General features: G+C 43.7%; 1 protein-coding gene across 1 annotated transcript in view; it reads left to right on the top strand.

Moving 5' to 3' along the window:
• Positions 1-7,859: 7,859 nt before the first annotated feature.
• Positions 7,860-12,948, top strand: part of LOC120880940 (cytochrome b5) — a 35,174-nt gene continuing 30,085 nt past the window's right edge. Inside the window, exon 1 of the mRNA XM_040264358.1 lies at positions 7,860-8,143. Within this exon, the coding sequence (XP_040120292.1) occupies positions 8,015-8,143 (129 nt within the window). The 5' untranslated portion in view covers positions 7,860-8,014. The remainder of the gene's footprint in view (positions 8,144-12,948) is intronic.

The following is a 12,948-nucleotide window of genomic DNA, read 5'->3' as shown; positions in this document are numbered from 1 at the left end:
GGGTTCTATCCACACGGATGCCAGAGAGTCAAGAAGATAACGTAGTATTCATAGTAGGTGGTGGGGAGTGGTATCAGTAATCAGAGAGAGAATCAGGGACAGAAGGATATGGAGGGATGCAGTTGCGTACCTGGAAACGAACGTTTACTTCCTTTTAACATCAGCCTTAGAGGTCCTGTGCATGCGTGCGTGCTAAGTGGCTTCAGCCACGTCTGACTCTTTGCGACCCTATGAACTGGGTCCTCCAGGCTCCTCTATGCAAGGAATTCTCCAGGTAAGAATACTGATTGGGTTGCCATGCCCTCCTCCAGGGGATCTTCCCAACCCGGGGTCTCATTACATTAGGTCTCCTGTATTGGCAAGCGGGTTCTTCACCACTAGCGACACCGGGGAAGCCCTAGAGGGCCTAGATGGCACTTTTATTCTGGTAGGAAGCTGTGTTTCTGACATGGGGCTCCCAGCTTTTGAGAATTCTACTGCCCTCTCCATCATCCATGTTACTTGTACGCTTAGGTGGCTGCATTGAGCACCTTGGACTAGTGTTAGATCCACTCATTCATTTAAAATTATTTACATGCTGCTGTTTGCTTTTAGTTTCTTTCCCCTAATTTCCTAGGGCTAGAAAGAAATAAAACAGTTTTACTTTTAATAGTGTTACTGAACCAGGTTTGTCTGACATGCAGCAAGCCAAATGAGGTTGGGCAGAGAAAGGGTTTATTCTCGAGGCCACCAAGTGAGGAGATGGGAGAACAAATCTCATATTCACTTCCCCAAAGGCAAGGCACTTGGGATAGTTATGGGATCTGAGGTAGCAGGAACATGGGGAAATTGGAAGCAAGAAAAATGAGGTAATCATCATTGTGCAGCTAAGCCCCAGACTTCTTCATGGGACACTTGCTCAGAAAATGGTGCCATTAGTATGTTTTTAGGGTGGAGATTTTGGCCTTCAGATATCAAAGGTCACCAAGTGGACACTTTTACCATCTAAACCAGTCTTAACTGGCTGGAGCTTGAACTGGACACAGCTGACTCCAAGTTCCTAATAAACAACTTGGGCAAACATTTCTTATTATTTAGGCCATGTGACACTTAGAGACACACAAGATTTTGTAAAAACAAAGCAAATTTGATCAGTGATAGCAGGTTACAGGTTTAATAGAACTAACTGATGATTACCCCCACTTTCAGTAGATGTCCCTGGAAATATTTCAAACCTGGCTGATGTTCTTGCTAGTGACAGGTAAATTAATCCACATTTCTCAGTATTATTATTGTATAATTATGATTTTTCCAAGTACTTACCCTCTTCTGTATCACTTTTATACCCTTATCCATTCAAAACCATTTACTGAGCATGTGCTGAGTGCCAGGCACTGTGCTAGGCTCTGCAGATACAGATGTGACTAACCATTCCTGTCCTTGAGGAACTTTTGGTCCAGTGAGAAAGGCAGACACATAGACTGGTGATGTAGTGAGTGCATGATAGCCATAACTGGAGAATAAAGGAGCAGAGAGCATTACTTGGAGGGGTAGGGTGTGGTCAGCACATGCCTCAACCACAGTTGACTCCTAAGCTGAGTCAAAAAGGGTCCTGAGTCTCTGGCCAGGATAAAGGAGGTAGGGAGAATAAGGGGTAAGAGGTAAACTTATGGTAAGTGGCAGAGGACAGGGCTTGAGCAAGGATGTGAAAGAGAGGAAAGAATGCTACATGTGGGAGATCTAAAATAGCTCACTGTTGCTAGGCCATGAGGCTTGAGGGGGAAAGGTCAAAGGAGGAAGCTAGACAGAGGAAGCAGATTTTGAATGATCTTCAAATTCTCGGTAAGGAATTTGAACTTTAGTTATTGAGAGACATTGGAAGGTATTAGACAAGTAGTCTCAGATGGTAAAGAATCTGCCTGCAATGCAGGAGACCTGGGTTTGATCCCTAGGTTGGAAAGATCCCCCTGGAGATGGGAATGGCAACCCACTCCAGTATTCTTGTCTGAAAAATCCCATGGGCAGAGAAGCCTGGCAAGCAACAGTCCTTGGGATTGCAAAAAGTCAGAAACAACTGAGCAACTGATACTAATACAGAGAAGTAGTGATGTGATCAGATTTTAATTTGGGGTTCATTATTGATGGAAGATGGGTCTGAGAAGTTCAACACTAAAGGCTGGAAGAACATGTAAGGTAGTTACTGTAAACAGATAGGCAGCTAATCCTGAAAGGCAAACCTGGGGCAGTGGTAGTAGGGATAAAGAGGAGACTGACCTCTATGATTCCCAGTCTTCCGACTTGGCAGACCCGATGATGATAACATCAGCTGATGGTGATGATAACACCATCAGCTATATTTCATAAAACTGTCTAGAACCCTGAATTTCTACAAAGTTAAATAGCATATGTGGAATTTTCCTTATCTATACCATTTTACTCTGTTCTATTTACTTGTGCTGGAGACAAAAAGATTTTTAAAAATAAATTTAATATTGCAATCATATACAATCAAACATTTAATCTTTTTATTTACCTGCTCCTGCTTAAAGATGGACATATTAAATACAAAGAAATATGTAGGAATACATACAAGGAAATATGCCTAAGAATGTATTTATAATAAGCTTTCCTACATATAATTAGCTTGCCTTGTCTGAAGTTACTGAGGAAAGTTGCTCTACCTCAGCAGTGAACTTATGACATTTGTATTCTTTGTGATCAGATGATATCTGTTGCTCTCTGCTCCTCATTTCTGCCTCTGATATTCAATTGATTAGAGATTATCAGCTGACATTCTGGTGTGTTATAAATATACATGGGTAAAAACAACTTCAAGTCCATTTTAAAATGAATGAAAATTTTAAAAATTTAGTAAGCTTTGGAAATTATTGCTAATAGATGGGGAGTTGTTTGGAAATCAACTACATAGGATATGTATACTAGAGAAATAGATATTTTTAGAAGGGAACAGTTAACCTATGCTAATTTCCAGTGGTCATGTATGGATGTGAGAGTTGGACTGTGAAGAAAGCTGGGCACCAAAGAATTGATGCTTTTGAACTGTGGTGTTGGAGAAGACTCTCGAGAGTCCCTTGGACTGCAAGAAGATCCAACCAGTCCGTTCTGAAGGAGATCAGCCCTGGGATTTCTTTGGAGGGAATGATGCTAAAGCTGAAACTCCAGTACTTTGGCCACCTCATGCAAAGAGTTGACTCATTGGAAAAGACTCTGATGCTGGGAGGGATTGGGGGCAGGAGGAGAAGGGGACGGCTGAGGATGAGATGGCTGGATGGCATCACTGACTCGATGGATGTGAGTCTGAGTGAACTCTGGGAGTTGGTGATGGACAGGGAGGCCTGGCGTGCTGCGATTCATGGGGTCGCAAAGAGTCGGACACAACTGAGCGACTGAACTGAACGTATTTAAAAGACACGGGTTTAATGCAAATTATCCATGTAGATAATTTGAATTGGAGTCCATCTTTGTAGAGTGCCCATTTGTCAAGGGAACCTGGTTTCTATGGTTATAGCAAATATAATGATTTGTCAACGGGAAGTAAAGAGCTGCTGAAGTGTGTCTTGTGCATGAGTGGCAGGAGGAATTAGAAAAGGAATAAAAAACGTAATGATATTTGCTTATTTTGGCTTTTTAGTAGAAGAGTGAGTGCTTTCTACAGTATATTTCACCTGAGGAACTTCAGGAGTAGAGTTGGTTTTCTAAATGTCTATTAAAATTTCTTTGCTGGAGGGAACATCAGGAAGTTTGTAAATATCTGTATTCCTTTTAATTTCTTAGATTTGTTTCTAAGTTTGCCTAAATTTACGTCACCTTGGTGGAGATGGAAATGGCATCCCACTCCAATATTCTTGCCTGGAGAATCCCATGAACAGAGGAGCTGGGGAATTGCAGTCCATGGGGTCGCACAGAGTTGGACATGACTGAAGTGACTTAGCACACACTTCACCTTGGAGCACTTGCCATGTAGGATGTTTCCTTATACCAGTGTTTTAAAGTAAGGAAGTCTTGTTTGATAATAGCATTTGCTAAAATCTGTTGATTGCTCTCTTTGTGCCAGACCCTGGCTAAACATTTTATAAGCAGTGGCTTAGAGAGTTAACTGATTAGGTCATAGTCATGCATCTGATAAGTTACTAAACCAGGAATAGGATCCAGGTCACTGGCACCAAAGTTTTGTTTTAACCACTTCTGGAGTTATTCAGAACTGGCACTGAAATCTGAAACAGTCTTGACATTGGATTATAGAGGCAGTCGTCACTGACACACTACTCTGCCAGAGTCATGTGGAGATTCAGCAGACCTGGGAACTGTTAGGGTAATGGTATACATAACCTGATTTACTGTTTTTAAAACATTTGGACAGTTATAACACTAAATGCATGTATTTGAAAAGAGGAAAAATCCCAATTCAATAATCTAAACTCCCACCTCAAGAAACTAGGAAAAAAAAGAAACCCAAAGCAAGCAGAAGGGAAGACTCAATAAGGAGCAGAAATTAGTGACCAAAAAAAGAAAAACAGTGGAGAAAATCAGAGGCCAGAAGTGAGCTCTTTGAAACAAATCAGTAAACCAACAACATTGTAAATTAACTACACTTTTTAAAAATTTATTATTTTAAATTATTTATTTTAATTGGAGGCTAATTACTTACAATATATGGTGGGTTTTGCCATACATGGACATGAATCAACCCTGGGTGTACATGTGTTCCACCATCCTGAACCCCCCTCCACATCCCTCCCCACCCCATCCGTCTGGGTTGTCCCAGAGCACTGGATTTGGGTGCCCTGCACCATGCATCGAATTTGTACTGGTCATCTATTTTACATATGGTAATATACATGTTTCAATACCATTCTCTCATCACCCCACCTTTGCCTTCTCCTGCATAGTCCAAAAGTCTGTTCTTTACATCTGTGTCTCTCTTGCTGTCTTGCATATAGGGTCATTATTACTGTCTTTCTAAATTCCATATATATGCATTAATATACTATATTGCTGTTTCTCTTTCTGACTTACTTCACTCTGTATAATAAGGCTCCAGTTTCATCTACTTCATTAGAACTGACTCAAATGCATTCTTTTTTAAAAAGCCTCTTGATGAAAGTGAAAGAGGAGAGCAAAAAATTTGGCTTAAAGCTCAACATTCAGAAAACGAAGATCATGGCATCTGGTCCCATCACTTCATGGGAAATAGACAGGGAAACAGTGGAAACAGTGTCAGACTTTATTTTTGGGGGCTCCAAAATCATTGCAGATGGTGGCTGCAGCCATGAAATTAAAAGACGCTTACTCCTTGGAAGAAAAGTTATTACCAACCTAGATAGCATATTCAAAAGCAGAGACATTACTTTGCCAACAAAGGTCCGTCTAGTCAAGGCTATGGTTTTTCCTGTGGTCATGTATGGATGTGAGAGTTGGACTGTGAAGAAGGCTGAGCACCAAAGAATTGATGCTTTTGAACTGTGGTGTTGGAGAAGACTCTTGATAGTCCCTTGGACTGCAAGGAGATCCAACCAGTCCATTCTGAAGGAGATCAACCCTGGGATTTCTTTGGAAGGAATGATGCTGAAGCTGAAACTCCAGTATTTTGGCCACCTCATGCGAAGAGTTGACTCATTGGAAAAGACTCTGATGCTGGGAGGGATTGGGGGCAGGAGGAGAAAGGGACGACAGAGGATGAGATGGCTGGATGGCATCACTGACTCGATGGACATGAGTCTGAGTGAACTCTGGGAGATGGTGATGAACAGGGAGGACTGGCGTGCTGCGATTCATGGGGTCGCAAAGAGTCAGACATGACTGAGTGACTGAACTGAACTGAATATTCCATTATGTATATGTACCACAACTTCCTTATCCATTTGTCTGCCAATGGACACCTAGGTTGCTTCTGTGTCCTAGCTATTGTCAAGTGCTGCAGTGAACACTGGGGTACATATGTCTCTTTCAATTCTGGTTTCCTTGATGTGTATGCCTAGCAGTGGTATTGCTGGGTCATATGGCAGTTCTAGTTTTTTTTTTTTTTTTTAAGGAATCTCCACACTATTCTTCATAGTGGCTGTACTAGTTTGCATTCCCACCAACAGTGTAAGAGGGTCCCCTTTTCTCCACACCCTCTCCAGCATTTATTGTTTGTAGACTCTTTGATGGCAGTCATTCTGACCAGCGTGAGATGGTACCTCATTGTGGTTTTGATTTGCATTACTCTGATAACGAGTGATGTTGAGCATCTTTTCATGTGTTTGTTAGCCATCTGTATGTCTTCTTTGGAGAAATGTCTGTTTAGTTCTTTGGCCCATTTTTTGATTGGATCATTTATTTTTTCTGGTATTGAAGTGCATGTGTTGCTTGTATATTTTGGAGATTAATTGTCAGTTGCTTTGTTTGCTATTATTTTCTCCCGTTCTGAAGGCTGCCTTTTCACCTTGCTTGTAGTTTCCTTTGTTGTGCAAAAGCTTTTGTTTAATTAGGTTCCATTTATTTATTTTTGTTTTAATTTCCATTATTCTGGGAGGTGGATCATAGAGGATCTTGCTGTGATTTATGTCAGAGAGTGTTCTGCCTATGTTTTCCTCTAAGAGTTTTATAGTTTCTGGTCTTACGTTTAGATCTTTAATCCATTTTGAGTTTATTTTTGTGTATGGTGTTAGGAAGTGTTCTAGTTTCATTCTTTTACAGGTAGTTGACCAGTTTTCCCAGCACCACTTGTAAACAGACTGCTTTTCTCCATTGTATATTTCTGCCTCCTTTGTAATTTAAAAAGCACATTGGAAAAAAAAAAGAATTACATATCATAAGCAAGTAGGGCTTATTCCAGAGATGCAAGGCTGGTGCAGTATTTGAAAACCAAAGCATTCCATCATGTGAAATGGATAAAGAGTATTTGGAATGTTTGGGAACTTGTCTTCTTGGCCTTGCATTCCTACGGAGGAGGTAAACAAGGGGGTAGGAAACCAACACTAGCAGCAGCAAGTGGAAAGAACTGTGCTGTTTCCTGGAGGATGACCTACATGTGTAATCCATTGTGTCGTTCTTTTTGGAAGTAAATACCATTGCTGAAAAAGGCCTTAACAAAAATCAGACTACTTCTTTTTTTTTTTTACGTGCTGACATTCTCTCCCCCACCTTTTAAAAATGGAACATTTGTAAATCTTCCTATGGATGCTCAGCTGGGGAGGTACTGCTCCAGACTCTATTCCAAGAGCTATCAATCATTTGGAATTTACCTTAATATACTGGCGAGAAAAGACAGAAGACACTAATACAAGTGCTCGCCTAGTCAGGGGTGAAGAGAGAATAACTTCAGAGCCACCGACATCCTCAGAGCCTACACTTGAGGCCGCTTTTGCTTTTTTGGAACAGTTCCCGGGTTTTGTTTTGTTTTTCTCCTGAGAGAATGGGGCAGTTCTGGGGCGGGAGGGGATGGGTCAAGCAGTCACGGAGCCCTGCTCCGGGCAGCACACTCGTCCGGCCACGTCCACCAGGTTGCTCTGCATTTCTCAGCCCCCTACACTCGCTGCGGAAGGACTCTGTTACAAATTAACGAACGCCCAGGTCTGACCGGATTGGGAAACCGCGGCGATTTTGATGTGGGGTCGCTGCCCTGCACAAGGTGGACTCTGCGTGGGTCACCCGCCCTGGGCCACGCGATCCCGGACGCCCTGACCCCGGCGCCACCGCCTTTGGCTCAGCCGCGGGGAAACCCCGCCCCCCGCGCTCTCCTCAGCTGTGATTGTGAAGGGCATCTTCTGCAGCCAATCAACACCCGCTCACTGGGCGGGGCCCGCCGGGTTGGTGGAGAGTGTCGGGCGGGGGCGGGGCCCTTGAGCGACAGGAATTCTGGCCAATCGTCGGAGGCCGTACTTCGACCACTCCCCTCCTCCGTGAGGACAGACCTCCCCAGGAGCCGAGCCCGGCCGCTGGGAATGTCCCAGGACGAGTTCGCAGAGACGCCCGCTCTTCTCCGTCCCGCTCTCCTGCTGCTTTTAGGGCCTTAAGCTCGCTGCGTTAAGAAATGGCCGAGGAGTCCAGCAAACCCGTTAAGTACTACACCCTGGAAGAGATCCAGAAACACAACCACAGCAAGAGCACCTGGCTGATCCTGCACTACAAAGTGTACGATTTGACCAAATTTTTGGAGGAGGTGAGTTGATGGAGGCCGGATGCCGACCGGGGCTTGGGGGGCTCCCTGCCGAGACTTACCTTGTGGGGCGGGATTGATCTGCGCAAGACTCCGCGTGCATACCTGAGTGTGCTCACCCGCGCGGGAGCACCGGGCTCTGCACACCTGGGAGCACTCCCCTCATCCACACGCCTGTGTCTCTGCCTCCCTCTGTGTGCGCGCTGCCTGAGTGCACACCTGGGAGCGGACCCCGAGTTTGTACCCCTGAGTCTGTGCCCCCGCGTTGTCACCGGAGGCTGCACCTCCGTGTGCGAACACCTGGGGGCGACCGGAGGTGCATAGGTGCTGCGGCCAGGTGAGCCAGTCTCGCAGCCCGCGGCGCGCCCTCGTGGGGGCGGAAGCCGCTTTCCGGGACCCTGCGCGGGCAGGTGGGAGAGCCCCGCCTCGCACTTAGTGGGGAGCAAAGTCGCACGTGGAGTTGAGGGGGCAACTACGGGAGGACTTTTGAAGGTCCTTTTTATCTTGAGTTTGCATAGGCCAGGTCTTCATCTAGGATCAGGGTCGTGCGACTTATTATTCCTGGAGTGGATTCCTAATTGGAGCCGGTGACACTCCACCATCCACGCCCAGTCACCCGCTGTTCACCTAGAAGGCGCCCATTAAGGTATCCAGTGCTGACTTCAGTGAGGCGCATTACTGGACTCCTGCGAGCGGCTGGGGTCGGGGTCGGGGGTGAGGGGGCGAGTGGCAGTGGACAGACAAGTGAAAAGAGCCAGTGCGACTTCACCCTTAGGCAGCTTTGGGAATTGTGAAATAGCTGGGTAACTTAGAGGAAAACAATCCTTTGCCTTGATTCTTTGCACTGATTATACTTTTCTGCAATAAATTCTAAGGGGTTTTTGTTTGCTACCTCTGACTGTTTTGTCACTGTGTGTGTGTGGGGAGGGGGGTTCAGTCATAAAATTTTTTTTAAAACAATTTTTTACTGAAGTATAATTGCTTTACAATGTTGTGTTAGTCTCTGCTGAACAACCAAGTGAATCAGCTATATGTATACATACATCCCCTCCCTCTTTTTTTAAATTTATTTTTAATTGAAGGATAATTGCTTTACAGAATTTTGTTTTCCGTCAACATGTAACACTCTCCTTCATTCCCCCAGACAATAAACGGGAATGTTTAGTGATGGGAATTCTTTACTTAGTTTGTGAGAAAAATGAAGATAGAGGCTTGATCTGAGCTGGATCACAATTTGTATCAAAATACATTTGTTTGTCAGAGAATGCTTAATTTTTTTAAAGGTTGAAGTTGTTTATTAGTAACATATTTTACTGCTAAATTGTTACCAGGTGATGTACCAGAAGATAAAATAATGTCTTGATGTGGTTAAGAGTGGTTTATAGCAGAGGGTCAGATCTGTCCTATCCCTTCTGCTGAGAGACAGAGCTTATTTGCTATTAGAATTTCTTGAACAATCTTGTATCATAACATCAGGCCTAATGGATGCCAGATGTCTACTTACAACTGTTCCTTCCCCATTCCCAGGGTATGTATAATTGTGGGATTTTAAAATCCAGTGTGTATGCACTTTATTGGTGTCTATAAAAAAATAGTATTTATCAAGTGAAAAAGTGAAAGTGAAGTCGCTCAGTCGTGTCCGACTCTTTGCGACCCCATGGACCGTAGCTCCCCTGTCTATGGAATTTTCCAGGCAAGAGTACTGGGGTGGGATGCCATTTCCTTTTCCAGGGAATCTTCCTGACACAGGGATTGAACCCAGGTCTCCTGAACTGAAGGCAGACTCTTTACCGTCTGAGCCACCAGGATATTTTATTTAATGAAGCGTTTGCCATATTTTCTTTTTTGTAGAGTCTGTCGTATTCATTACTGTCTCACTCACCAGACGTCAGTATCATCCCCACCCCCTCACCCCCTTCCCCAAGACAACCAAAAATGTCTCCAACTCTTGTCAAATGTCCCCTTGGGGATAACAAAGTCACTCCTAGTCGAGAATCACTGCCCTAAGGTATATCTTGCATGACTTTTTTAATGGATACATTTCTCAGAAGATAAGAGATTATTAAACTGTACTATAAACCATTTACTTTTATATCATTCTATGAGGCAGAAAAGGAATTGCATAAAGTTTCTAAACAAAACCGGAAGAGCTGCAGACCAGCTTCTCAGTGGGTGAATTAGCTTGACAGCAAATTCTGTCTTAGTCAGTTTTCAAGACTCTCTTTAAAAGGAGCTTGGGGAGAAAATCTCTCAAGAAAAAAATGTGATGAATCGCATTTATCACTAATATTTGATAACTAATACTTGTAGCTAGGTAACTCAAAACTACTGTTTGTAGTGAGATAAATAAAAACAAATTTATAGCGGTTCCTGTATACCAAACTTTCTTAATTGCTACTTGGTAAATGCTCCTTCAGAGCATATTACCTACCTGTAACGCATTTTAGTCAGTTCAGTACACAGAAGAACTGTACAAAAAAGATCTTCATGACCAAGATAATCACAATGGTGTGATCATTCACCTAGAGCCAGACATCCTGGAATGTGAAGTCAAGTGGAGCTTAGCAAGCATCACTACGAACAAAGCTAGTGGAGGTAATGGAATTCCAGTTGAGCTATTTCAGATCCTGAAAGATAATGCTGTGAAAGTGCTGCACTCAATATGCCAGCGAATTTGGAAAACTCAGCAGTGTCCACAGGACCAGAAAAGGTCTGTTTTCATTTCAATCCCAAAGAAAGGCAATGCCAAAGAATACTCAAACTACTGCACAATTGCACTCATCTCACACGCTAGTAAAGTAACGCTCAAAATTCTCCAAGCCAGGCTTCAGCAATATGTGAACCATGAACTTCCAGATGTTGAAGCTGGTTTTAGAAAAGGCAGAGGAACCAGAGATCAAATTGCCAACATCCGTTGGATCGTGGAAAAAGCAAGAGAGTTCTAGAAAAACATCTATTTCTGCTTTATTGAGTATGCCAAAGCCTTTGACTGTGTGGATCACAATAAACTGTGGAAAATTCTGAAAGAGATGGGAATACCAGACCACCTGACCTGCCTCTTGAGAAATCTGTATGCAGGTCTACCAGACCACCTGACCTGCCTCTTGAGAAATCTGTATGCAGGTCAGGAAGCAACAGTTAGAACTGGACATGGAACAACAGACTGGTTCCAAATTGGAAAAGAAGTACGTCAAGGCTGTATATTGTCACCCTGCTTATTTAACTTCTATGCAGAGTACATCATGAGAAACGTTGGGCTGGAAGAAGCACAAGCTGGAATCCAGATTGCCAGGAGAAATATCAATAACCTCAGATATGCAGATGACACCACCCTTATGGCAGAAAGTGAAGAGGAGCTAAAAAGCCTCTTGATGAAAGTGAAAGAGGAGAGCGAAAAAGTTGGCTTAAAGCTTAACATTCAGAAAACGAAGATCATGGCATCCAGTCCCATCACTTCATGGGAAATAGATGGGGAAACAGTGGAAACAGTGTCAGACTTTATTTTTTGGGGCTCCAAAATCACTGCAGATGGTGACTGCAGCCATGAAATTAAAAGACGCTTACTCCTTGGAAGGAACGTTATGACCAACCTAGATAGCATGTTGAAAAGCAGAGACATTACTTTGCCAACAAAGGTCCATCTAGTCAAGGCTATGGTTTTTCCTGTGGTCATGTGTGGATGTGAGAGTTGGACTGTGAAGAAAGCTGAGCACCAAAGAATTGATGCTTTTGAACTGTGGTGTTGGAGAAGACTCTTGAGAGTCCCTTGGACTGCAAGGAGATCCAACCAGTCCATTCTGAAGGAGATCAGCCCTGGGATTTCTTTGGAGGGAATGATGCTGAAGCTGAAACTCCAGTACTTTGGCCACCTCAAGCGAAGAGTTGACTCACTGGAGAAGACTCTGATGCTGGGAGGGATTGGGGGCAGGAGGAGAAGGGGACGACAGAGGATGAGATGGCTGGATGGCATCACTGACTCAATGGACGTGAATCTGAGTGAACTCCTGGAGTTAGTGATGGACAGGGAGGCCTGGGGTGCTGCGATTCATGGGGTCGCAAAGAGTCAGACACGACTGAGCGACTGAACTGAACTGAACTGAGTGAGGTAAATGAACCTAGAGCCTGTTATACAGAGCAAAGTAAGTCAGAGAGAAAAACAGACATTGTATATTAATGCATATATACTGGATGAACGTGAGTTTTGAGTGAACTCCAGATGGTGATGGACAGCGAGGCCTGGTGTGCTGCGATTCATGGGGTTGCAAAGAGTCGGACACGACTGAGCGACTGAACTGAACTGATATATGTATATATGGAATCTTGAAAAATGATATTGATGAACCTATTTGCAGGGAAGGAACGGAGACACACACAACAGACTTGTGGACACTTGGGAATGGGAAAGAGTGGGACAGGCTGAGAGAGCCGCTTTGAAACATGCGTATCACCATATGTAAAATAGATGGCCAGTGGGCATTTGCTCTTTAACACAGGGAGCTCAAACCTGTGCTCTGTGATAACCTAGAGGATGAGGTGGGAGGTGGTAGGGAGGTTCAAGACTGGGGGGAGATATGTATACCTATGACTAATTCACGTCACTGTATGGCAGAAACCAACACAACATCAAAAAGCAGTTATCCTCCAATTAAAAAAAAAAAAAGCCTACCTTGGCTTGAGTTTGGAACACCACGACCCTCTGGTACTAACACCGTTCCTTTTGATCAGTGGTCCAGAATCTGCTGAGTTCTTATCGTGGAGACTGTGGAACTTAAGAGGAAAGAGGTACCATTTCTATTCTCAAAAGCTTT

The sequence above is a fragment of the Oryx dammah genome, unplaced genomic scaffold (assembly GCF_014754425.2).
Source record: "Oryx dammah isolate SB20612 unplaced genomic scaffold, SCBI_Odam_1.1 HiC_scaffold_22, whole genome shotgun sequence".
Taxonomy (NCBI): domain Eukaryota; kingdom Metazoa; phylum Chordata; class Mammalia; order Artiodactyla; family Bovidae; genus Oryx; species Oryx dammah.
This window is presented reverse-complemented; position numbering and strand designations above follow the sequence as displayed.